Source organism: Barbus barbus (assembly GCF_936440315.1).
Source record: "Barbus barbus genome assembly, chromosome: 42".
In the NCBI taxonomy this organism is placed as follows: Eukaryota; Metazoa; Chordata; class Actinopteri; order Cypriniformes; family Cyprinidae; genus Barbus; species Barbus barbus.
Window position 1 is genome coordinate 20,232,867 of NC_136720.1, and position 27,750 is coordinate 20,260,616.

At 36.9% G+C, this 27,750-nt stretch overlaps 1 protein-coding gene across 8 annotated transcripts; it reads left to right on the forward strand.

Moving 5' to 3' along the window:
- Nucleotides 1-612: 612 nt before the first annotated feature.
- LOC306861533 (protein-methionine sulfoxide oxidase mical3b-like) lies at nucleotides 613-27,663 on the forward strand. Of its 8 annotated transcripts, none has more exons than XM_079403844.1 (30): nucleotides 613-1,076; nucleotides 4,515-4,849; nucleotides 4,944-5,151; nucleotides 5,909-6,022; nucleotides 6,103-6,204; nucleotides 6,980-7,135; nucleotides 7,320-7,420; nucleotides 7,503-7,760; nucleotides 10,719-10,834; nucleotides 10,945-11,071; nucleotides 11,143-11,227; nucleotides 11,298-11,445; nucleotides 12,800-12,996; nucleotides 13,086-13,192; nucleotides 13,286-13,363; nucleotides 13,482-13,634; nucleotides 15,939-16,049; nucleotides 16,634-16,817; nucleotides 17,380-17,474; nucleotides 18,200-18,477; nucleotides 18,559-18,785; nucleotides 19,076-19,153; nucleotides 20,031-21,266; nucleotides 21,345-21,433; nucleotides 22,966-23,073; nucleotides 23,148-23,241; nucleotides 24,486-24,536; nucleotides 26,279-26,378; nucleotides 26,526-26,599; nucleotides 26,719-27,663. In XM_079403844.1, the coding sequence occupies exons 2-30, from the start codon at nucleotides 4,589-4,591 to the stop codon at nucleotides 26,901-26,903; spliced, it is 5,121 nt and encodes a 1,706-aa protein (XP_079259970.1). In that variant the 5' UTR covers nucleotides 613-1,076; nucleotides 4,515-4,588; the 3' UTR covers nucleotides 26,904-27,663. The 8 variants fall into 8 exon arrangements, 7 of the variants coding, with proteins under 7 accessions (XP_079259970.1, XP_079259968.1, XP_079259969.1 ...); XM_079403842.1 differs by having other exon boundaries at nucleotides 26,695-27,648; XM_079403843.1 differs by having other exon boundaries at nucleotides 18,562-18,785; nucleotides 26,695-27,648.
- The last annotated feature ends 87 nt before the right edge of the window (nucleotides 27,664-27,750 follow it).

The window sequence follows — 27,750 nt, forward strand, 5'->3', positions numbered from 1 at the left end:
TAGAGATGTCAAACTGAAATTGGACCAATCAGATGTGAGCAAAGTGACCCATGTCAGACACACAAAAAAGTAACTTCCCCAGTTTGTCTTGCTCCAAATTAAAGGTCACTAGTACTAAAAAAGTTGCTAGCAGAGTGATTCGGTTCAGGCGGGGCAGTCCTGTGTATTTTAATATGGTTTTCCCTTGTCGTTTCGTAATAGGTGTTAGCCTATTAATTAAAATGTAATTATCGTGATGTTTCGTTTCTATTTTCATGCGTAATTTACTTAGTTTACGGCATGAACGACGTGTAATTTAAATTGAAGGGCCCTTTTTTCTTGGAGCCCAGTGTGACAGGAAACCATTCCCTGTTGTTTCTTCAGGGATGGCCCTTAAACAGACCAACGAGTTTCTGAATGAATGACTATGAATTTATCTTTAATCTAAAATACAATAACAGCCACCTGAGGGAGACAGTACTCTCTTTTTGTGTTCAGCAGGGATAAAGATAGTCAGAAGTGTGACAGTTTAAGGTAATGTTCTCCAGATCTGTTTTCTCCACCTCTCTTCTCTTACCCTCCCTCACCTGTGCTGTGTAATCTCTTTAAGAAGTCTCCGTCCCGGGGCAAATCAGATTAGATTTAGGGCAGCTTTCTATAACACTCCCAACAGCAACCACCAGCAGATCCTCCGCAATACTGAATAATGAATTTGCACGATTAACATGCTCTGCCTGCAATATGGGAATCATCTACAGGGTGTATGTGACATAGAGATGCATGTGTGTGTCCTCAAAAACAGTGTTTGTGTTTGTTGCCTGTTTGCAAGCGTGTGTGTAGAGGAGGAGTCAGCATGTGCCTGGTAGCTCCTTCCTCTGACCTTGGCTACAGAGAGATGGAGCGAGAAAGAGTATAAAGTGTGTGTGTGTGTGTGAAGCGGTGGAGCTAATTCCTGCACTGCAGCTGTGTATGATACCACAGTTAATGTGGCACCAACAGCTCTAGATCCACTTGGGAACTTGCCAGAGAAAAACAGAGCGAGAGACGAGGAAGAAAAGAATGTCAGCAGCATGTACACACCGCAGAGCAGCAGCACGGTAAATCTCACTTGCATTGAATGTATTTGTGTGTGTGTGCCAGTCTGGTGCAGCAGTGTTGATGCTTTTTGACAGGATCTTAAGGAACCTATATTAGTTCAGATGCTCGATAGGATGTGGAAAGAGGTAAAAAAAGCATATGACTGCAGCTGCTGGATGGTCATTCTTGGTGCATGCTTAGATGGTGACACTTTTACTCTATATACTCAATGAATGACTGTATATTTTCATTAATATGTGCAAATGCCCATATACAGTAGTTTCACAGTGTAATCAATGTCTGAATGGCTGACTAGAGGAAAAACTGTGATCGATCCTCTTTCTGCAGCACTTGCCTTGCGTTCTGTAATCCTCTGCTCTCAAACTGCACAGCAGTCAATCACTGAGACATCTGAGAGAAGAGAGAGGGGAAAAGGATATTGATACAGGTAATTTATTTTTATGGTGATGCTTTAAGGTTTTGCCCTCCATTTACATGAGGATCATGTGTCAATGACCTCCAATAAAGCCAGGGGAGTTTTTGTTTTGAGAGTAACTTGTTCTTCTTCTTACACACAGTTTCCATGAACTACTTGTGAGCATTTTCGTTGCTTAAAGGAACAGATCATGCAGAAATTACAATACTTTAATCATTTACTTGCCCTCAAACCTTTTTCACTTTCTTTCTTCCATAGAGCACAAAAGGAGAAGTTTAGCAGAATGTTCACGCTGTTCGATTCACATATAAATCATACATACAGTACAGTACATAAAATGTATTAATATTTATTAGGCTACCATTAGGGGTTCTGTATATATATAATTTCCTTTCCGAACATGGTATTTAAAGTGACGTGACATACGGCCAAGTATGGTGACCCATACTCGGAATTTGTGCTCTGCATTTAACGCATCCAAAGTGCACACACGCACGGAGCAGTGGGCAGCCAATGCTGCAGTGCCCAGGGAGTGGTTCCTTGCTCAAGGGTGGTGAGAGCACTGGACATTTATGGGATTTATTATTATGTCCCCCCACCTACAATCCCTGCTGGACCTGAGACTCGAACTCGCAACCTTTGGATTATGAGTCCGAGTCCGACTCTCTAACCATTAGGCCACGACTTCCCCTTTTGTACTCGGGCACATCCCTAATGGGATAAATATCGGGTAAATAATGGGTAAAATATCTTTGATTTATTAGGAAGTTAATAGGACACACTGATTTCTTGAATCAGGACTACCCATAATATAGACTGGTGCATTTTTGTATCAAAATACGTACTTTTGAAGTCCAGTGGGCACAAAAAATTTGATGAAAAACCGTGAATCGTGATTTAAAATCGAAAAATCGTGAATCTTTTTTTTTTCGAATTCATTTTTAATCGAATCGTGACCCCAAGAATCGATATGAATCGGATCGTGAGGTACCGAAAGATTCCCACCCCTAAAAAATAGTGCTATAAAAGTAGACCAAATGACTTGTGTCATCCAAAGTCAAAAATAGCTTTGTGTGAGGAACAGACTGAAATTTAATTGAAATGATTTTCTTCTAAACTCTCAAATTTGTACAATTATATTTGTGTGCATATTGAAATGTGGTACAAATGAGGAAGATTATTTTATGAACATTATGAATAACAAACATACATGTTGCTCTGTTCCAAGCGAAAATAGCTATTATGTGGCCTTAGTAAACTTGACAGCCCCAGATCACCATTCAATTTTGATGACAGACTTTTCATTTCATCAAGTTAAGAGAAAGATTAGTTTGACAGTCACCTTGTCTCACCCATAATCCCCCTCTTTCTCCCAATGGGTTGCTTTCCCATGAGTTAATACCAGGCTGACCCCATCTTTAAAGGTCCTAAACTTTAGACACTACTGCTTTAATGCATTTGAACAATCTAAGAACACTTGGTGTATCATGTTTTAAGACAAGTTAGTGCAAGAAGAGGAAGAAATCAGCCATTAAAAGGATTTGGACACCAAAATCAAACTTAAATAGACTGCTTATCATTGCATATAATCATGAGATATCAAATCAGGCATCATCTGCAAGCTCAATAATGAGTCATTCTTATGTGGGTGCTTAGAGGTCAAACTATTCATCCAGGCTGAACTGCATGGCTGAGTAATAGTGCTGAGTGAATTGAGTCAATGCAGTTACTGTAATCTTTTGTAATGTGCGTAATGAAGTGGTTTACTGTCTGGTGTTTATTGCTGACTCTATGGAGCACTGTAAACCCCACCCCTTTTACTCATCAGCCAATCAGAATGATCATTGGAGTCAGGAGTGGCTCTCCATACACATTTTGATTACCTGTATGTTTATCTATCTAGATAGATAGATATATAGTTATCTATGCTCGATATCATACATATATACATTTTAGATAAAACAATATAATCATAGGTGATGGGATTTATTATTGTTATTTGTGACCCTGGACCACAAAACCAGTCTTGAGTCGCTGGGGTATATTTGTAGCAATAGCCAAAAATACATTGTATGGGTCAAAATTATCCATTTTTCTTTTATGCCAAAAATCATTAGGATATTAAGTAAAGATCATGTTCCATGAAGATATTTTGTAAATTTCTTATTGTAAATATATCAAAATTTCATTTTTGATAGTAGTATGCATTGCTAAGAACTTCATTTGGACAACTTTAAAGGCGATTTTCTCAATATTTTGATGTTTTTTTGCACCCTCAGATTCCAGATTTTCAAATAGTTGTATCTCGGACAAATATTGCCCGATCCTAACAAACTATACATCAATGGAAAGCTTATTTATTCAGCTTTCAGATGATGTATTAATCACAATTTCGAAAAATTGAGACTGGTTTTGTGGTCCAGGGTCACATTTATTTAGTTGTTTGTTTGTTTATTTACTCAAAATTTCCTAAAACATTTGAAAACAAAGATTTTGCATTATCAATTCACCAAAGCTTAGTTTTTTTTGGAAAGTATCAACTAAATAATCGCTCTGAAGCTTATATTATATTTATATTATATTCACTAATTATAACTATATAGTGTATTTATTAATATAGAATAATAAATATTTATTACTAATCATTTATTATACTAAATATCACGAATTATTTATTGCACTTATATCATAATTTGTAATTTAATTTCAATATAAATATATTGTCAATAAAATGTCTCTTGTAAAAATATGTCATATAAGCAGTGACACATAGAGTGTCATTGAGTTGATGAGCTAATGAGAGACGTGTGTCTGAGTGGAACATGATGTGCACTGTGCAGATGGATAGCGAGAAATAAGAATGTGGCAGAACTTTTGCTGACGCATCTGCCTCACAGCCTATCTATGCGAATTGCTTTCCTTTTATCTCCATTTCCATTCTTTGTTCCCTATTCCATGTTCATCTCTTCCCCATATGTCCAAAATCACCCTGCAATCACGGGAAATAATTTCTCTTTCTCAGATGTCCTGTGTCTGGTGCCTTCTGGAGGTGAGCTGATTCCTGTGCGAGTCACTGGGGTCGTGTGAGGAGCAAATATGTCGGATGGCCATTCTGAGACGTATCAGGCACATACCCTGTTCGATGCCTTCGTGCAGGCCGCCACATGCAGGGAGACCCTCAGGGCCTTCCAGGAGCTGTGTAAAAAGCTGAAGCTGCATCCCGGCGGTCAGCCGCAGTTCTACCACACCCTGAGGAGCAGACTGCACGACTGGAAGGCCAAAGCACTATGGGCCAAACTGGATAAAAGAGCCAGCCAGAAAGAGTACATGAGAGGCCATGCTTGCACCAGCACCACGGTACAAAAAGTCCCCGCAGTGCATTGCAAGAGAGAGTTGTCTTTACTAGTGCACTGACAGCTGTTTCACACGCAGGTTTTTGTTGTGTGTTCAGTGTCTGATCATAGGTGCAGGTCCGTGTGGATTGCGGACGGCTATAGAGATGCGATTTCTGGGCGCCAGGGTGGTTCTGGTGGAAAAGCGAGATGCTTTCTCACGGAACAATGTTCTTCACCTTTGGCCCTTCACCATCCAGGACCTCCGTGGTTTGGGGGCCAAAAAGTTCTACGGGAAGTTCAGTGCTGGAGCCATAGACCATATTAGTGAGTAAATGTGAACTTTAGATCAAAACTGAGATGAATGCACATTTGTGGTTTCATTATACGCAATTTATCAGTGCAAATTATTCCAAAAAAAAAAAAAAAAAAACTTCCTTTCCAGATGACATCATTAAGGCCAAGCAGGCTATTGGTCGATTCCCACTTTTCACAATCCGATCAATTCCCAGTGAATCATTATTCATCCTTTCTCATTATTCATCCTTTATTTAATCTATCCTATCCTCTTTTTCTTTTGCTTTTAAAGGTGGCCTTGTTGTAGATTTTTTTTTAATTTATCAGTATTATCAATATAAAATTTTAATTTCCTCTGTTCTTTTTTTTTACATCTACAATTTACTTTACATTTACCATTTACTATAAGAAATGTAGATTTAAAGTGGATAATGTATAGTTTATATTTTATGTATTAAGTTAATTTAGTCTGAAGCAATTCTTATAGTGAATATCTATTTTTCATATTGTACATTATCATACATTTTTGTAGTATTTAAATTTTTTTATATAAAATATACTTTGAAAACTAGTTAATACCTTACTATGCAGTTTTGCTTTATCAGTTTAATCTTATTTTAACGATGTTAAGGATATATATTTCTAGTCTTTTTCTCATTATTAATCCTGTTTTACCCGTAAATGTTACATTATGAGAGTAAAATTGATTTGAATGTTATTTAATGTTCATTAAGACAAATCCCATTTTCATATTCATTTGATTTTATCAACATCTATGTATGTGCAGGTATTCGTCAGCTGCAGCTGATGCTTTTGAAGGTGGCCTTGTTATTGGGTGTTGAGGTTCATGTGAATGTGGAGTTCAAGCATCTAGTGGAACCTCCAGAGGACCAGGAGAAACGTATGAATGTAATCAAATAAAATTTCACCCTAATTTTAACTGTAAAATTAATTGTCAATTTTCACATTTGTCGTATTCAGGTGTTGGTTGGCGAGCAGAGGTCCATCCCAACTCTCATCCAGTCAGTCAGCTGGAGTTTGATGTGGTTATTGGGGCAGACGGTAGAAGAAACACTTTACCAGGTATCTGCAAAAACACATGGTCTCAGGCCTGTTGTGATCACAGATTATCCAATCAGAAATGCAACAAACAGTCAGTGATTAATATGAACCCTTATTGGTCATGATAACAGTGTCGTCCTGGTTTCACACCATTTCGTAACTTTAGTTCCCCAGTTTCCTGCTGATTTACAACGGCCTTCCTTTTTTTCTCTCACACATTCGCCAAAACCCAAAAACGTGTTGTACACAATTTGTTCTGTAATTTGTTTTTCATTGAGGAAATGACGCTACTCATATTTTGGTTAATTAATGGCACAAGCTAAAAACATCCTACCGCTTTAGACTTAAAATGTGTAAAGAAGTGTAAAAGATTTTGCACAAAAGACTAGACAAAATTTCAAATAGAACTTGAAAACTTAGCTACACTGTTGAATGAAATAATATATGATTTTGTGAATAAACAGCCAGATATCGGCATCCAGAAATAATATTAAGGAATATATTAGGGAATATATAGCGTAATACTAGAGTGAAAAGCTATTTTTATCATGATTGTGCTGACAAAATATAATAAATACACAAACAGTTACTGAAATATTGAAGTTAAAAAAAAAAGTAATCTTGTGTAATCATGAACTGAGGAACATCAAATGGTTGAGCGACTAGCGGTGACAAGAAGCCTATCACATGCTCCCAAGTTCCCCTATTCTAATTTTACCCTGTTTTGGACGTCACTAATTCATTTTCTGGGTTTCAAAGCCTCTGTATGATGGTTTTATTCATCTGGGTCTGTTAGGGTTTCGCAGGAAGGAGTTTCGGGGGAAACTGGCCATTGCCATCACAGCGAACTTCATCAATCGCCACACCACTGCCGAAGCTAAAGTGGAGGAGATCAGTGGTGTCGCCTTCATCTTTAACCAGAGGTTTTTCCAGGATCTCCGGCATGCTACCGGTACTGAGTTATCTCATATCTTACCACACTAGATTCCAAAACCACACGTATTGCACTCAAATGTATTTTAAGCAACTAACATAAATGTTTACAGACAGCAGTTAAGCTTCTTCAAATATAAACAAGTTTATGTTTAAGATGATGAAAACAATAATGATTGTCAGTGAACATCTTTTCTGTGCAGGAATTGATCTGGAGAATATAGTATATTACAAAGACGACACTCACTACTTTGTAATGACCGCCAAAAAGCAAAGTCTTCTGGACAAAGGAGTCATTCTGCGCGTGAGTTTGATGTCATGTGCATTCATCTGCATATTATACACATTGATTTGTAAGTGACTGTTCTCTTGTGTTTGTTTTGCAGGATTATGCTGACACTGAGATGCTGCTGTCCAGGGATAACGTGGACCAGAATGCACTCCTCTCGTATGCTCGTGAAGCAGCTGATTTCTCCACCAATCATCAGCTCCCAACGCTGGACTTTGCCATCAACCACTATGGGCAGCCAGATGTGGCCATGTTTGACTTTACCTGCATGTATGCCTCTGAGAATGCAGCGTTGGTGCGTCAGCGCAGGGGATACCCTCTGCTGGTCACTCTGGTGGGGGATAGTTTACTAGAGGTGAGAGAACAATGAACAATTAAAAAAAATAATACTATAAATACATTTCTTTGCCTTATTTCCTATTAAAAGTCCAAATTACCTTAAAAAAAGATAAATGAAATGAATAGAAACATTGCATAAGATATTAAGGCTAGCCTTTGGTAGGAATGCACAATATTTTGGTATCCTGTGCTTGTGTGTGTGTATATTTATATTTATATTAGTGCTGTCAAATCGATTAATTGCATCCAAAATAAAAGTTTGTGTTTACATAATATATGTGTGTGTACTGTGTATATTTATATGTATATATAAATATACACACATACATGTATATATTTAAGAAATATCTGTAATATATATTTATTTAATTTATTATTTATTTATTTATACATATATATACAGTGCCCTCCATAAGTATTGGAAAAGTAAAGACAAAATTGCTCTGTTGGCTGTGGAGTCAAGACATTTGCAAATATGATTAAAAGATGAATATGAGACAAAACTACAGAATGTCACATTTTATTATTAGCCGTTTCAACACATACATGTTTTACCAAATAAAAAGAACAGCACTTTTAGAGTTCATTCCACTCATTGATGTGAGCATAAGTATTGGGACAGTTGAACATAAGGCAGATATAAAAGATTAAAAGCTATAATTTAGTTGCAGATCCCTTGCGCACAATCACAGCAGTGAGTCTGTGACCCATAGACATCACCAGACTCTTGGTCTCATCCTTTGAAATGCTTTTCCCAGCCTTTAATGCAGCCAATTCCAATTGTTGTGTGTTTTGGGGAGTTTCTGCCTTTACTCTCCTCTCCAGCTGGTGAAATTCATGTTCAATCGGATTTAAATCACATTCCCTGCTTTTAATATCTGAAGAATTAATGCAACAGGACACAGCTGATCACTTAGAAAGACCTGTGAGGCAACTGATCCAATACTTATGCTCTCATCAGATAGAGGGATGAAACTCTAAAAGTGCTGAACTTCTTAGCTGGTAAAACATCTATGTGTTGAATCACCCAATAATAAAATGTGACATTCTGTAGTTTTGTCTCATATTCATCTTTTAATCATATTTGTAAATGTCTTGCCTCCACAGCCAACAGAGCAATTTTGTCTTTACCGTTCCAATACTTTTGGAGGGCACTGTATATATATGTGTGTGTGTGTGTGTGTGTGTGTGTGTGTGTGTATGTGTGTGTGTGTGTGTACTGTAAATATTTACATGTATGTGTGTGTACATGTAAATATACACAGTACACACACATATATTGTCAGTCCTGGGGCCTGTACCATGAAGCCGGTTTAGCTGGCTAGCCAGGTAAGTTTCAGTTTAGTTTGCACCAATCCTGGGTTTTAGGTACCATGAAAGTGGCTTGGCTTTTATCTGCGTTCATTGCCATAGTAATTTACACTGCACAGCTAACCTGCTCCGGGGCAGGTTATGTTCTGTGTTAGAGAGCTCAAACTGAAATTGGACCAATCAGATGTGAGCAAAGTGACACATGTCTGACACAAAAAAAGTGACTCCCCCCAGTTTCTCTTCCTACAAATTAAAGGTCACTATGAAGTACCTTAAAAAAAAAGATACAACAAAATTTTCTGGCTTTAATGATAATTAGAATTTACATATATTATTATTACTCCATTACACACAAGCGCTTTTAGTTTGACAATTATTATAAAGCATTTATTTTAAATTAATATTAATATATACAGATCATATGTAATATAAATAAGTGGTAGAATCAATAGATAACCCTAATGGCTATATGTGACCTTACATGTTTGAGTCTCTATGACTATATATTATCAACTATATAAAGTAACTTCACAAGTTTCAGTACAGGCGCCTGGTTCCCCATGTCTTGTGTTTCCCTCCCTCTTGTGTCCTTATTTGGTGTTTCCTGCTCCTGTCCCCATTCAGTTCTATTAGTCCCAGCTGTGTTTGATTAGTTCTTTATTAGTTTCCAGGTGTGTATCCTTAGTTCCCTCGTTTAGGCCCTCGTTATCCTGTGTTTATTAGCCCAGTTTTTCCGGTGTCCTGTGTTCGGCGTTAAATGTCATCCCAGAGTTCCCGTGTGTTTGTACCTTTGTTTGTCTTGATTAAAACCTTGACAGAAGTTTACTCCTCGTCTTCTTGCTCCTTCATTCCCTTGCTCTCAGAGTGTGACATATGTTATGTAAACAAACGTTTTAATTAAATTTTTAATTCTCCGTTTTTTAAAAAGTTAGCACTGCCTAACACTCACAAAATCATTAAGTTAAATAATTAATGAATATTGAATATATGAATGAATATTAAATGCATAATTTATATTTCAAAATATTATTTGGATTTTTTTATTTTATTACATTTTATTTTTATCTTAAGAATATCAGTATTCATTTTTGATCATATCTCAAAATGAATATTCGTATTTTTCATACATAGCAATGTACATTATAATGTTTTGATGTCCAAATTCACTTGTAGCATTTAAAATGATTGATCTGTTTTTATATATAAAAATTTTAAATATATAAAAATTATATAGAATTTTAATTTGGTATTATTTTGACCATAATATCATACAGTAATGATCAAGTTTTTGGTATCCTTTGTTTTAAAGAATATAAATGTATTTTGACACTCAATAATATATATATATATATAGTGTATCATAACTAACTTTGGTAAGTGTTATGATTAAATTTAAAATGTTTTGAAAACTAGTCACTAAAACTAATTATTATACTATTATAACTAATAATATATTATGCATTTAATCTTAATTTAAAATCTGTTTTAACAATGTTTAGATAATTTTATTAGAAAGCAAGACACTGATTAACAATGTGATGCGATTATGTTCTTTTTAGAACATTCGGAAAAAATCTGCGATATTTTCATGAGTTGTTTGTTGTGATTTTTCCTGATTTTAAGCAACTTGTAAAAGTGTATTTACACAGCTCTTTTTTTATAGCCATTTTGGCCAATGGGAACAGGAATTGCTCGGGGCTTCCTGGCAGCCATGGACACAGCCTGGATGGTTCGCAGCTGGGGTCAGGGCAACACCCCTTCAGAGGTTCTGGCTGAGAGGTCAGAGCTAAAATGGGATCCCAATGAAGTCAAGGCAGATTTATGAACAATCAGTTTTGACAAAGTAGGATTCTGTTCTAATATCCCCCTCCGTTTCTTCCCCGTCTCAGAGAGAGTGTGTATCGGTTGCTTCCTCAGACAACACCAGAAAACGTCAGTAAAAACTACAGCCAGTACAGCGTGGATCCTGCTAGCCGCTATCCCAACATCAACATGCAACTCATCAGCGCTGCTCAGGTTAGACACTTGCAATCCTAATCAAGCCGTAATCACTGATGATGATCATGATGTTGAAAATGTGTGTACAGGTGTGTCATCTCATAGACACAGGTGAGGGTCCGGTTTTAAGCCTTGATGCAGTCAGCTCTCCACACCCAAGACTCACACGGCAAGGTGTGTGTTACTTCATATATAAACCACTTATACATTCATACACAATCTAACATGCTGTCTGTGTGTGTAGAGTCAATGGCTCGTTACAGTAAGATTCTGAGCTGGTGTCAGGAGCAGACACATGGTTACATGAACGTATGTGTGACAGACTTCACAACTTCCTGGAGGAGTGGCCTGGCCTTATGCGCTCTCATTCACAGATTCAGACCTGACCTCATGTGAGTCCACACTCTTTACTCTGGGTATGAATGAGGGTTGTGGCATAGTGGTTAGCGATCTAGGCTGGTAACCTAGTTTATATCACAGGTTGGCAAAGCTGTGAGTTGCTATTTGCTATTGCTACCATTTTATTGGACTAAAATTTATGATGTGACTGTGGCACCTATATTTTTGGTCTACTTCCCAGAAGGGACAGTTTTAAATATGTATATCTGCTAAAAAAAATTTTTATGGAGGATTCTGGAGTGCCATAATAATAAAGATTTCATTAGAAGCAACATTAGCTAAATATATCATAAAATGTGTCAATAAATATATATAAATATAAATACATGTTAAATATTATTAAATGTATAAATAAAATATTTAATATATTTAATTGTCATAATGTAAATACATATTTTATTATTTATTTCTTGACAGTATAAATATAATAGTGCTGTCAAACGATTAATCGTGATTAATCGCATCCAAAATAAACGTTTTTGTTTGCATAATATATTTGTGTGTACCGTGTATATTTATGTATATCTAAATACACACTCATCCATGTATATATTTCAGAAACATATGTTATTTTAATGTATTAAATATATTTATTTATAATATGAATTATATGAATATAAATATAGACATGCAAATATTTTCAAAATACATACTGTATGTGTGTGTATTTATATATACATAATAAATATACACAGAACACAAACATATATTATGCAAACAAAAACTTTTATTTTGTATGTGATTATTCGTGATTAATCATTTGACAGCACTAAAATATAATGAAATAAAAATTAGGAAATGTGTAAATTAAGAAGAAAATTAAAAAGTAATGTGCAAAATAAAATTTTCCATTAGACTAGAGGTTTTGGGAGTGTCATATTAATAAATGTTTTTTAAAAAGCAACAATAAATAAATTATTATTTATATATATATATATAAACAATAAAATGTGGCAATACAAATTACATATTTCATGATTTATTCATTTATATATGACACATAAATAAACATTGATGATTGTTTATTAACATTTTATGAAGTATTTATTTATTGACTTATCCGTTTATATTATTTTAAATTGTAATTTTATTAAATTGTATTACATTATATATATTTATTAACGATTTTAATTAAATATTTATATATTAATATGGCACTCCCAGTCCTCTATAGGTAGTATTATATTGATGGGCTTAAGATTAAACCTGAAAAACTTTCATGAGGTTTTTAAGTGCTTTTATTCCTTCAAAAGGAAATTTAGTAACTATAAGTGTGGGCTGATTGTATTATTGCATGGAGGTTTTCTGAATGTGTGACTCTGACACTAGTGTCTTTGTTTCTTGCAGTGATTTTGCGTCTCTGGAGGAGAGTGAGGCAGAGTTCAATGGTCAGCTGGGTTTGGACATGGCGGAGCTGGAATTTGGTATTTGTCCTATAATGACCGGCAAGGAGATGAGTGCACTGGAAGAGAGTGACTCTCTCTGCATGGTCATGTACCTCAGTCAACTTCACGAGCTCCTCAAAGACATAGCGCCAGCTAGTGGTCAGGAGAAGGCCTAATCTCTTATTTTACTTTTATTTAGGTAATATTTTTGATCTTTATTTATATACACACTTTTTTTCTACGTACAGGAAACCTGAGCTCAGAAGAGAAAGCAGTTCTGTTCTCCAGCCCCAGGTCACCAGTCTCACTGCTCAGAAAACTGGGACAGAGTCTGTCCCGCAAACGCAATCCCAAGGTTCACACACACACACACTCACAGTTACACAACTGCACTTTTTTAGCACCCGTTACCCACATGTTAAGATGTGCTATTTTTAATCTCTATCAGGATAAGAAAGAGAAGGAAGCAGATAATGTTGGAAATGGAAAGAGGAGGAGAACAAGCCAGACTGGCCAGTCAGAAGAGGTAAGATGTTATTTATATATATTTAGTACTGTGGTATATATACTGTAGTTTTTTTCATCTGTTAAACTTTTTTTTTTCAAAATTTTTGTTGATTATCGGTGATATTTTCCTGATATAGGACGATGTCTCTCATGATGCCAAAGAAAATACTTCTGGGTCAGAACCGAAGGTCACTGAGGGTCACAGCAAGGTTCGGTCCATGGCGACGCTACTGCTGGCTAAATTTGAGGAGAACTCTCCATCGGCCTCAGCCAGTGCAACTCGCAGACAGGTATGTGAGTATTTGTGTGATGCATGTGTGCTATTTCATGCATAAAGGTGTGTTTACATGTGCAAGCATATATTTGTTTTCAAGTTAAGTTACACCATGTCCTGACAAGGTGCAACACAGGTTTTCTTCTTTTCGTATTTGCTTTCTCAATGCTTCATCTCATCAATCAGACTTGATTAATAATGTTCTGGTTTCCACAGTCTTATAGTCACTCAAAAAATCACCATGTTTGATAGAAGATGGCGTATTTGGTTTTGGTTGTGATAAAATATTACACTGCCTCTTTTAGTCATGAGATTTGTAATATTTTTCGATTTGATTTGTAATATTTTCCTAATATAGCGTGAATTAGCTCACCTTGCCCATCAGTGAAAGCTGATGATTCATCCAGTGCCTGCTGCACAAGCTTAGCATACACACTTCAACAGGAAAAACTAGAACTGGCAAGGCCTCTTGGCAGAGTTTATAAAGTGTTTTATTAGATTAAAAACCATTCAGGTGATTGACAGTGACAACTGCGGCATTAGAAGACTACACCAGGAATTTTTACTCTACAATGAATAATATTTTGATGTCCACCAACCCTACTTGAAATTCAATTAAAATTCTGTCATTAATTACTCACCCTCATGTTGTTCCAAACCCGTTAGACCTTCGTTCATCTTCAGAACGCAAATTTAAAAAATATTTTTGATGAAAGCCAAGAGCTTTCTGACCCTGCATAGACAGTAAGAGAACTACCACGTTCAAGGCCCAGAAAGTTAGTAAGGACAAATAAAATAGTTAAAATATTTTATGTTAAAATAAAATATTAAATTGTTAAAATAGTCTATGTCACATCAGTGGTTTAACTGTAATGTTATGAAGCTACGAGAATACTTTTTGTGCACAAAGAACACAAAAATAACGAATTATCAAATAATTTCTTCTCTTCCCTGTTAGTCTTCGAACCGGGTTCACGCCAGTATCACTTGAACATGTCAGTTCCATTGCTTTCTATTTCTTCAGAAATATCTTACTTTGTGTTCTGAAGATGAATAAATGAATGAGGGATTTTATATAGCGCTTTATTGTGTATTGATGTACTCCCAAAGTGCTTTGCAACCATATGGGGGGATCTCTCCTCAACCACCACCAGTGTGTAGCATCCACCAAGATGAACGAAGGTCTTACGGGTTTGGAACGACATGAGGGTGAGTCATTAATGACAGATTAATTTTCATTTTTGGGTGAACTATCCCTTTAAGAAAAAGCACACAACACAGCAGGAGCTGATGTGTTTCCGTTACAAGGAATACTGTAGGTCAGAGTTCACCCTCTGCCGATTTGAAGCGAGAAGGTAAAAAGACACGTGTGCTATAAGATAAAACGGGTTCAGTAGTGACATTTTTGTACACAAATGATTAATCTGGTTCTGATTTAAGCTTCTTTGGTCTCTGGGACTGTTGGCCTTTGAATAGGTTATGAAGGAGCTCTGTGTGTGAACTGGCCTAGGGCTCAACAGCCTATCAGCGACTGGAGGCCATGGGACATGTGATTTGAGGGTCTTAACTGAAGAATTTCAGACAGAGTGATTTATCTTATCCTCTATGCTACTTAGTACTTACTGAATTTGACTTTGACTGACAGGTTTATATTGATGGATGGATGGATGGATGAATAGATAGATAGATAGATAGATAGATAGATAGATAGATAGATAGATAGATAGATAGATAGATAGATAGATAGATAGATAGATAGATAGAATTCCTTACACAAAAGTAATTGTGATGCTTTAGCAAGCGGCACTAATGATTGGTTGGAAATTATAGGATGAATTTAATGGTGTTCACACCAAGGACAATAACTATAATGATAACCAAGGCTATAACATTTTAATAATCATTGTAATTCTTGGAGATTAAAGAAGTCGACATGACAGCAATAACAATAATTACACGGGGGAACAATATCATTGGAATCATTTTCAGAATTTCCAGTTGATGAACGATAAAAACATTTACTGCCAAAATCCAATCAAAATCCAATTAGACTTTGAAGCACTCAGGCGGCAGATGTCATAACTGAAGTGTGTGCTTAGAAGACATTATTGCCCATTAGTGTGGATGTTAATATAGCTATTGTTAAGGTTATCTTTATAGTAATCGTTTTTGTTGCCTTTCTCTATTTTCTAAGACAATCTGTCATTTCCACACCTTTATGCTTTCATGGATATTCATGCATCATTTCTTTTGATGGTTTTCATCTCAGAGGTATTTAGCATTTTTCGCATGTTTTCCATGCTCGTCTTTTGATTTGTAGAGCTACATTCAGATGAATACGGGCGGAGTGAGCTCATTGGCTCAGCAGATAGCCAATCAGATTCAGAGTCAGCAGGATCAAGCTCCCAAGCTCCTTTACAGGAGGGAGTTGGTAAGAGTTCACATGCAGTACCGGCGACAAATCTTCCCTAACACTGTGAATCTTCTTGTGTCCCTTTTAGTGCCTGTATTATTGTGTGTATGAGGTCTGTAACCCAACTTTGACTTTTGTTTGGTGTTATATTTACTAATTACTGTGAGTGTGTGAATTCCTGCTCTAATCCAGTTTCTCTTATAAGGCTCAATGCTTTACAGCTTGGTTAGACTGATCACAGCCAAAGTGTCATTCCATGAATGTGCTGCACTCAAAAGTAATTTATTTTAATGATCAAATTTGTTTCTATGGCATGTGGTGAAATCTGAGCCTTTGTTTGAAGCTTATCATTGTGTCAGCAATATTTTATTTAATATAATAACATTATTTAATATTTATTGAAATGAAAAATAAAATAAAACTTAATATAAAAATATTAAATAATAAAATTAATTATTTAAATAATAATAATAATTATAACAAGTAATAATAATAATATAAAAATTATTTAACACAGTCACCCCAGTCCTGTCCTGACAGCTGTAGTTGCCCATGTTAAGCATCTTTAGTTTTATTCTTGACCTTTGCCCTCTCACCTGTAGGGTTCTCAAAAGGAGTTTCCTGTGAATATGGGCGGCAGCGATGTGTGTTATTTCTGCGGCCGTCGCGTTTATGTCATGGAAAGGCTGAGCGCGGAGGGAAAGTTCTTCCATAGGAGCTGCTTCCAGTGTGATCACTGCAGCACCACATTACGCTTGTCCAACTATGCTTACGACCAGCTACATGGTGCGTGTGTATGATTAATCACTTCATACTTTTATTAATAAAATGATCATTATCAGTACTTTGTGTTTTTAAGATTTTATGCTTAAATCAAAAACAATGGTGTTTAGCTTTTAATGGATGTTGTCACAAGATGAGCGACACAGCGTGTGAAAATGGCCTGTTGTTCTGTGTTGCTGTAGGCGACTGTTTTCGACCAAACAAACTGCTCTTTTGTTACCATTGCACAGTCATAAGGTCTGAAATGTGTGTTGGGACAGGGCTTTTATTGTTGTGCAATAACGACAGTGGGGCACACACACACACACACACACACACACACAAACTGAAGGCCCTCAGCAAAATCCCTTTTGAACATTTAAAAAAAATAGGAATCAAAACATCAAAAGGTTCTAACTGATAGGGTCGTATAGATCACATGATTCAAACACTTCAAGTTTAAAAAAAAAGAGGCGGCATTCGGACCGACTTCAAGCAACAGTACAAATAAAACATTGAGTTCCTGCATCAGCTACTTTTGTATTTTCACGCTCTCTCACGTCTTTTTTTCTTTTGGTTTGTACAGGGAAGTTTTACTGTAAGCACCACTTCAGCTACAGAATGACCAGCATGGCTCAGAGAAAGAGACCGGCCCCACCTGTGGCCCCTCGACCTACTCAGGTAACCTCATCAGATCACCATTATACTTCTTTTAGATCCTCTATGTGCCTGTTTTTAGACATATATAAAATAAGATATATAAAATTGAAAGATTTATGTTTTATAGCACGCATGCATTATCAGTATAATGACTATATACGTCTGACAGATTTGTGAATAAATTTATGTAAAAACAGGAAGCAATTTTTTTTAAATAGTATAGCCTGCACCATAGTTGTTTATTTATTTATTTATTTATTTAATACATTTTTACGTTTGTCATAAATATTTATACATTTACATGTGTATATAACTCTATTATTTGTTTATTCTGCATTCAAAGATATGTATTTTATTTAAAATATTTTTAGATAAGTTTGTATATTTTTATTTAAATAAAAATGGAAAGGGAATCATAGAAAAGTTGGAATAACAATTTCTTTGATTAAAAAGTATTTATTTACTTTTATTTATGGGAACACTTTATATTAAGGTGTCCTTGTTGCACACGCTACATGTACTTACTATTATAAATTATGTATAATTACATGCAAGTAACCCTAAGCCAAACCCTAATCTTAACCCTAACTATATAGTAAGTACATGTAGTTAATTAAGATTACTCAGTACTCAAATGTATAATTATACTTTAACAAGGATACCTTAAAATAAAGTGTAACTTTATTTATTTATGCATTTATTTATGCATTTATTGACGTGACTTGTCTGTGTTTCTGTCTCTTCAGGCTCCTCCTGCTCCATCCTCGGCTTCCACGTCTTTGTCCTCTCTAGGGTCAGTGGGCACAGCCACCCCACCAGACTCTTGGTCCTCCAGCGCCCACCCAGACATAGTATCCAGCATGGCCAAGAGACTGTGTGGTACCCCAGAACGCATTGAGCTGGAGAACTACAAACCCTGCCCAAAACAACAGGACAGCCTACTGCAGGAGGTCCCAGAGGAGACGCTTGCACAGCACAACCTCAGTGCTAGCCTGCAGGAGAAAAACACAGAGGAGCAGTCCAGGTATAAAACATGCTTCTCTTATGTTACTAATATTTACTGGCATGTTTTGCCTGGATAAATCTGTCTCTTTTTGGCTTTCAGTAGCTCTGAGTCAGACCTAGAGGAGGAGGAGCTTGCCTGGAAGAAGGAGGAGGGGCCAAACATCAGGACCAATGGAGAGAGAGAGTTAGACCTGGGGGAGGAGCTAAATGAGGAAGAGGGAGGAGAGAACCAGGAAAAACAAGAGGGGGAGGCCGAGGAGGAGGAGGAGGAGGAGGAAGAAGGAGAAATTTCAGAAGAAGAACGAGACGAGGGAGATTCTAGTGATGGTGGGTGTTTGTTTCTGTTAATTTTCTTTATAAATGGCTTTGATAAAATGGGTAAAGTTTGATCTTGTCTGACTATATAGTTTGTTTATTGCAAAGAAATTATCTTAAGATGAGGTGTTGTTCAATTTAATGTCTCTCAATATTTGTTTTTGTGTCATATTCCCACAATATGTTTGTGTGTGTATTTGTATGTGAGGTGAATGTTGTCATGCATGTTTGTATGTTTATTGTTGTGCATTCACCACTGAATGTATGTGTGTGTTTTGGGATGTGTTGACGTGTATGTGTAGAGGGTGAGTACTGCCCTTGGGAGAGGGAACGGCTCTCAGGGGTGTGGCTTGAGGAAGAGGAGGCGGGGTTTGTTAAAGGTAGCACCGCCCCTGACTATTGATGGCCTTCATTAGCCTTTTTTGCGTTATTTTAACGTAAAAGATGTTGTTTGAAGGTTATTTCATTTGCAGGCTGTGCATGATTAATAGTGTGTTTTTACTGTTTGTATATTTTGCAATTGGCTTTTTATATTTTTGGGTTATGCTATGGAAATAATTTGCAGTCGTTTTAATTTTCCTTTTTTATAGATTTTGCAAATTTTAAATCACTAACTTAAACAATGTCCTAACCAGGTACAATGACAATAATGCTGCACAATGTAAACAGTCATTACTAATCCCAACATATTTGCTACATAGTGTAAGATTCTGAACCAGTTAGATTTCACTAAGGGATGATGCTTTGTTGTTTGCCACAACAGAAATAATAAAAAGCAACTGTCACTTTAATGCACTATGCCTGGTTAGCACATACTTTTAATCACATTTGCAGTTTATGAAGTCTAAATAAAGATGTTAGCCTGCTTTATAGATCCTAGACAGTAAAAAAAAAAATGCACAGAAAAAATTTACACAAAATGTAAAAAAAAACAAAAAAAAGGATGCACATGGTACAAGTAATACTACACTAAGGTCATAACAGTAGCAATACAGTTAGATGCACACTCATAATAGGAACTATTTGGGGAAAAAATAATTATAATAATTTGCTTTTTAGTTTATTTGTACCATGTACCTCTTTACAATCTTATCGTTTTCAGGCTGCTTCATTTTATTGCTTGTTTAAGAGCAACTGAAAGGCTGCACCGCTTCCCCCACAAAACTATTTTATTAAGAAGATTCTAGAATTTCTCTAGAATTCTTTCCCACTCTAATTATTATTTTTTCCTTATCCTTTTATGCTTTTAATAACCAGAGTCTTGTGAAGGATACAGTGACGACACAGATATAGACACCAGGTCAGTCAGAGAGTCCAAACCATGTGACCAACAGGAACAAGAAGAGGCCGAGTCCCCACCCTCCGTGAAACCACCAGAATCAGGTCCCACACCCACACCTGAGCAGTCGACAAATCCAGAATACCCACCTGTCAAGAGGTCAGAGGTCGTAGAAGAGTTCTGGCTGCAGAGTGCTGAGATCAGGAAGAGTTTAGGTCTGACTCCTCTGTCTAGAGAATGCGACCCCAAACATACAGCAGCCCAAACATCTAACGTTAAAGAAAGCTTCTACACCTCAGTCGCCTACATACCATCCTGCAATACTAATTCTTCCAACCAAATGTTAAGAAACTGTGACTCCAGCACACAAACTCCATCTCAAAGTACATCCCCGCCTGAACCATCTCACACTATGGACAGTGATGCAGGCGTCGCATTAGAAGAGACAATAGGCCGCTGTTCTGTAATCCACAGACTGAGCATCACTGTAGAAGGTTGTGTGATCGGGGACAAGCAGGATTTGGACCTCAATTCCACCTCATTTGGAAATGAAAGCATATTAAATCCAGACACAGGTCTTCCTACTCCTCCGTACAGCCCATCTAATTCCCCTCTTGTCAGCAAGCAATGTCGCGCCCTTCACCATTCTGAACCGATACTGGACCGAGAGGTTATGGTCTTCTCATCGACCTGCGCTACTCCTGTTCCACAGCGGGTTGGTTTTAAACCCGAGCTCAATCAAGCTCAGAGTCTTCCTCCAGATGAAATTGAGCTCCTGTGCGGAGATGAGGTGGAAGGGGCTTCCAGACTGCTAGAAAGATCCGGTGTCACAGAGACCGTAGGCAGGACGGACAACCGTAGGCTGGAGCACAGGAGGACGCTTCCAGACCGGTTGGTTGCCCCACTGCTGGCAGGGGGACCGGAGGTCAGGCTTCGAAGGTCAGAGATGAAGCTGTGGGGGCCAGACAACGGCATGGAGCAGAAGGAGAAAAAGCGTAACTCGTTGTTCTCGCCCCGTAAAAGCAAGAAGAGCATGAGCGAAGCGGCTGAGACCCAGCTGGAGCCAGGAAAGCACAAGTCCCTCTGGAAGAATGTTTTTTCGGTGTATAAGAAGGACAAAAAGAGGAAGGAGGCTACGATGGTGGCAGAAACTCTACTTGCCGCAGCTAACACAGAGAGCAAGCGGAAAGTGTCAGGAATCAACAGAACATCAGGTGAGATGGATGGATGGATGGATCTATAAACAAACTGTGTCACATGAACATGACTTTAAGGGTCTTTCCACATTGCAGACTTGTGTTTCCGGAAAAATCAGAGTTTCTCTGAAGACACAGATTTGTCCTGCCATGCTCTTCTAGAAAGATGTCCACTCAGAGCTCAGGTAATGTCAAAGTCCTCTCCACTCTCTGATCCTTAAGGTCACATTTAACATTATTCTGCATATTTTCAAGGGCAAAATGCAACCATTCCAATAGGAATCCATCCAATTGGAAATTTAGTAAAGGATATTTAGCTGCGTGGTTTGAAAGTGACTTCTGTGTGAGCTGTGCTTCATATGTTGCCACATTATTGACAATACACATATTAAAAATTCTGCTAGGTTTAGAATTAAATGGGGAATTTTTGCTGTTGTGCCTTTAAAGGGATAGTTAACCCAAAAATGAAAATTGTGTTGTCAATTACTCACCCTCATGTCGTTCCAAACCTGTAAGACCTTCATTCTTCTTTGGAACACAAATTAAGATATTTTTGCTTTCTGGCTCCGAGTGTGTCAAGGTACTCTCGTGAACGGCAGCACAGACTGACACCGAAGAGAAGAAATTGTTGAATAAAGTTATTTTTGTTTTCTTTACACACAAAAAGTATTCTCGTAGCTGATGTCACATGGATTATTTTAATGATGTCTTTACTACTTTTCTGGGCCTTGAACGTTTCAGTTGCGTTGCTGTCTATGCAGGGTCAGAAAGCTCTCGGATTTCATCCAAGGACTTCAGATTGAGTCATTTTTGCAGCTATGTTCCAATAAATAGTTTTTATCTAAAAGATGCCATGATTTCATAGTTCAATTAACTATTTAAAAGCAAATCAAGGAAAGTTTGATTTCTCATAATATGACTATGCTTTTAACTCTGCCACTCATTTTCCTTTTGTATTGTTTTTTGTCCTTTACGTTTTCTTATGCTCCTCTGCGGTCTTCAGATATTTTCAATCTTACTGTATACAACAATAAGACTCATTCCTTATCATTTATCCGTGACTCCTTAGAGCTTTATAGCTGGACTAATGGAATCATTTAATCCTTCGTGAGTTTTATTATTGAACGTTGTAGGTAATTTAATGTCTTTTTCTGGCTGTGCTCTTAGCTGTGGGAAGAACTGTCTGATATCAAGTCAGACCTTCTGAAAGAAACAATATATGAGGAGTTACATGAAGGGGATGAGGTATCAAATAGGACAATGATTTGTTTTTCAGATTTTAGATTGTGAGAGCTGAATGTAGCTTGTGGTTATTAGCACACAGACTTGTGTTTTGTAATGGAGTTTGTGCTGTGGTTGGCACTGTTTAGCTGTTGTACTCAAAATACAAGAATATAATATAGAATATAAATTAATAAATTTTCTGCCTTTTCTCTCCTGAGTCGATTTACGTGCCTCATGCACTGGCATTCAAGAGGGCGTATGCTGTTAAGGTAGCATCTTTTTATTTCACCTGTGTTGAGCCCCTTCAATCTTTAAACCCATTGGCTGAATCAGCAACACTCAGCATCTTGTTCCTCAATAGAAAAACAGCGTTTTGCCAGAGCTGCCAACCAAGGCGGCCACTCCAGTGTCATCATGTCCGTCAGAGGTGGTAGGTGTTTGGGTGGTGTTCCCGGACCCTTCCAGCATAAGTTTCTGTACCACGCTGTTTCAGAGAGCAGAAACGGAGGAGGAACTCAATGCCAAGCTGACACGTCGGGTGCAGAGAGCAGCACGCAGACAGGCCAAGCAGGAGGAGCTGCGGAGGCTGCACAGGGCGCAGGTGTGTGCGACTTGTTTTGAAGCATGCTTGTTCATGTGTTCAATGCGTATTTATTTTTGTGTATGTCATCTCAGATTATCCAGCGTCAGTTGGAGCAGGTGGAGGTCAAGCAGAGGCAGCTGGAGGAGAAGGGTGTAGCTGTGGAGAAAGCACTCAGAGGCGAAGCAGGTATCTGTCACTTACCTGTCACCGTCCTGTCAAGTGGATGAGCCTCAGGAATCGTTTAAATTGCTAATTAATTTGTCAATTTAAAGATTCAGAACTGATTGGATTTAGTTATTCAAAATATTATTTTGCTTTAAACATTATATTATAGTGCTGTCAAACGATTAATCGCGATCAATCGCATCCAAAATAAAAGTTTTTGTTTACATAATATATGAGTGTGTACTGTGTATATGTATATATAAGTACAAACACATGCATGTATATATTTAAGAAAAATATGTTATATTTGTATATTAAATATATTTATATTAATAATATTATAATATTAATGTATAAATGTATATACATGTAAATATTTTCTAAATATATACTGAATATGTGTATTTATATAAACATAATAAATAGACACAGTTCACACTCATATATTATGTAAACAAAAACGTTTATTTTGGATGAGATTAACCGCGATTAATTGTTTGACAGCACTAATTATATTATATATTTTAAACATTATATTATTTTATTATTTTACATAACTTTAATATTACTTATGTGTTGTTTCATGCAAAAATCCTGTTCTTTATCAGTTTTTGTCTCATCAATAATAAAATAATAAAGAATAATAAATAAAATTTTACCTTATATAATCAAATAAATATGAATATCTAAATAATAATAAAAAAGTTTAATGAGATATTAACCCTGCTAAAAAAAGACCTGCTTAAACCAGCCTAATCTGGTTTGGTGGTTTTAGCTGGTTTAAAATGGTCTTAGCTGGTTCAACACCATCATGGCCAAGCCAGTCTTCAGCTGGTCTCCCAGCCTGACCAGTTCTAAGAAGCCCAAAACCACTCTAAAACCAGCCCAAAGGGCTGCAAACCAGTTTAACGTGTTTTGTTTAACAGAAGGTAGCTTGTTTTTATAAAATGTATCTTGCATATAAGTCTCACAAATGTTTTTTTTTGTATTATTATATTCATTTATTCATTTACTTAATATTTTAGCCATTCTTGCCATGTATATGATGTACTATGAAATGTCATCATCCCTCATTGTTTGTACCCATTATATGTTTGTTTACAAAGTCTTACATTTATCCAAAACATATTTCCTACCATTTTTATTGCTACATTCACTGCATTAGCATATTTGCATAAAACACTGATGGAGCAGTGCAGGATATTCTGTTTTCTTTGACTTTTAATGGTCAGAATCCTCATGACGTGTCCTTCCTTATGACATAGACTTCTGGGGAGACTCTAGTACATCTAACATTTTGGACGTACATCTGGGTGGTATGTACGACACATTTGACTTAGCGCTCATGCTAATGACACTAACAAACATGTTTATCGTCTTACTGGTTCATAATGTGTTAACAGAACAACCGTTTTAGTGGTGTAAAACCAGGCTTTCTGGCTTTTTCGTGCTGTGGACCCTGTCCTGTCTGCTTGCTGTTAGCTTTGTGTCTGAATTGAATCTAGATGTTCGTGGTAGCATTAGTTAGTTTGAATCATCTGGTGGCTGTGACTGTATGAGATGAAGTTTGAATAGCAGTACTGTTGGAAATACAATATAAATTTTTAAGTCAGGGAAGATGGCATTTTTTTAGAAGCTATTTTAACGTTTATTTTGGCTAATCTCTCCGGTGGCCTATACTTTCTGAGACCCATTTCAGCTTCGCACCTCACATTCCTCCATTATTCCCATCCTTGCTTGGTTGCGTTCCTGAATTCCTGAATCCTTCCTCTTCCTCTTTCTTTCTGCCCGTCTCTGCGGTCTTAGTCGAGCCCTTTCTAGGTTCTCCTCGTAGAAGGCCTGTCTATCTCTGTCCTTGCTGTTCCTCAGAAGGTAACACCTCCCCAGTCTCACACCTCTAGTGCAGGTTGTGTAATAGCACTACATTCTAAAACCTTTTACTTTTCTCTCCTCTCTTCTCTTCCTTCCTCTGCCCTGCTGTACGCAGCCAAAGCTAAAGGGACAGAGCACGATCATTCAGTTTATGTCTGTACAGTCTTTTTTCTTTATGTAGTGCAAGAACCTCCACTTCACCAGCTAAGTACGTTATTCTCTCTTGTAATCTCAAATTTTGTTCTGTGACCTTTCGCAATGGAGTTGCATGGGCACGGCACGTTATTGATCTGCATGGCTGTCAGTACATCTAAAATGTCATATCCTGTCTTATTTGGGAATTGACACTGTGTGTATGTGTGCTGTTTGTTTTTGTCTGCTTGCACGTTTTGATAAATTTATATACACTACTTTTCAAAAGTTTGGGGTCAGTAAGATTTTATTTTTTTGAAAGAATATAACTTTTATTAAGCAAAGAATGCATTGAATTGATTAAAGTGACAGTACAGGCACAATACAATAAATATTATTCTTTTAAGCTTTATATTCATCAAACAATCTTGAAAAAAATGTATATCACAGTTTCCATAAAAATATGAAGCAGCACAACCGTTTTCAACATTGATAATAATAAGAAATGTTTCTTGAGCACCAAATCAGCAAATTATAATGATTTCTGAAGAAGCATGTGACACTGATGTATATTTTAATGTATTTATTTATCAAATAAATGCAGTCTTGGTGAGCATAGGAGACTCAAGAGGTTAAAAAAATACTAAAAGGTCTTACTGACCCTAAACTTTTGAACAGTAGTGTAGTTTATAAGCAGGGTCCAAAAATAGCTTTTTAAAGTGTTTTTAAATTAATATTATAATAAATTAATTAAATACAAATATTTAATACATAAATGCATAATAGATTTTTAATTTAAAGATTCTACTTATTCTTTATTTTATTTTATTATATATATATATATATATATATATATGCCTTTAATTTCACATGCTTCACATTTCAAGCTATCATCTTATAGTTCAACCTTGTTATATTGAGGGACAAAAGTCAAAGCCAATTTTAATTGCATTTTAGTGCTTAAAGTGTTTATTTGGACCCTGCTTATAAGTATATTCATGCCCATGATAGCGTGTCCATTCAGTGTCCCATCCTCCTCTTCTCTCTCTCATAGGAATGGGAAAGAAAGATGACCCTAGTTTAATGCATCAGTGGTTTAAGCTGGTGCAGGAGAAGAATGCTCTTGTGCGCTATGAATCTGAGCTCATGATATTGTGAGTATCAACGGTTTGAATGTTTAATAGTCTCTGAACTGACTGATCTGGCATTGTGTGATTGCATCAGGTATTACATAAGTGTTCTGCTTCTCGGTTTGGTCTAGTATTGTTTGCTCTGTGCTCATCTGTGTGGTTTGTCTTCAGTGCACGTGAACTGGAGCTGGAGGACAGGCAGAGTCGACTGCAGCAAGAGCTGAGAGAGCGCATGGCGGTGGACGGTTAGTACACGTAGAGGATATTAATAGTTCAACTTCCCCTTAATCCTTTGTGGTTTTCTCTTGTAATGGTTCTTCAATTAATAACAGCTTCACAGCACCTCTTTCTCTCTCTCTCTCAGACGATCTGAAGGGGGAGGATGAGCTGGCGGAGGAGAGGCATATATTGAGCGAGATGCTGGATGTGGTGGAGCAGAGAGATGCGCTGGTGGCCTTGCTGGAGGAGCAGCGAGTCAGAGAAAAAGAGGAGGACGGTGACCTGGAGGCCGTCATGCTTTCTAAGGGCTTCAGTCTGCACTGGGACTGATTCGCACATGCACGAATCTCATCATACCGCTTGAAGGGCTACTCTGTCTGTTTACGCAACCAAAATACGCAGCTGCTGTTTTCATCTGTCCAAACCGGTCCCATCCACCTGTGCTCTGGGCTGTATGTGCAACTACATAGGTGTCTAAATAATAAATCCCGGGATTCAGCAAGAAATTGGCCCATAAGTGATTCCTCTGAGCCTGAGGTGCAAAATACAGGCCCTGATTAGGATGAATGGCAATGTCTTGCTGCCAAATAATGGTACTCTAAGACTGCTACGCTACTATGCAAAGGAACATCTTTTTGTTTGCTCTCTTTGTTGATAAAGTTAAGGTACATCTATAGTTTTATCCAGAACCACCATGTATTGGCTTAACAGAAATGAATATAGAGTGGCATATATAACCACATTGTCAATGTACAGTACAGACTGACGCATGTAAACTTAGATATACAAAATAAGGCTTCTTAATGTATGATTGGAATGTTTTTCTTTTTCTTTTCTTTGTTTTGGACCTGATTTAGGGAAACAATTTCTGTTGTTTAACCTATATAAGCTAACCTCACACACAATTGTCCATCGATATATATTCACTTTCATTTATTGGATGAAATGTCTTTTTTTATTATTATCTTGACTTTCGAGATTTCTCTTCATAATATACAGTACTTGCACATAATTTGTTTTAAATTTTGTTGTTATATTTATTCTGTAAAACTTACTTGCATTAAACAACCTTTCTTTTGAGAAAAATGTGAGGACTGTTACATTTTCATTTGGAGTTTGACTACTATTTTATTTTTTGGTATGAAAACCATGAATATGGTACACTTCGGTCTCCCGT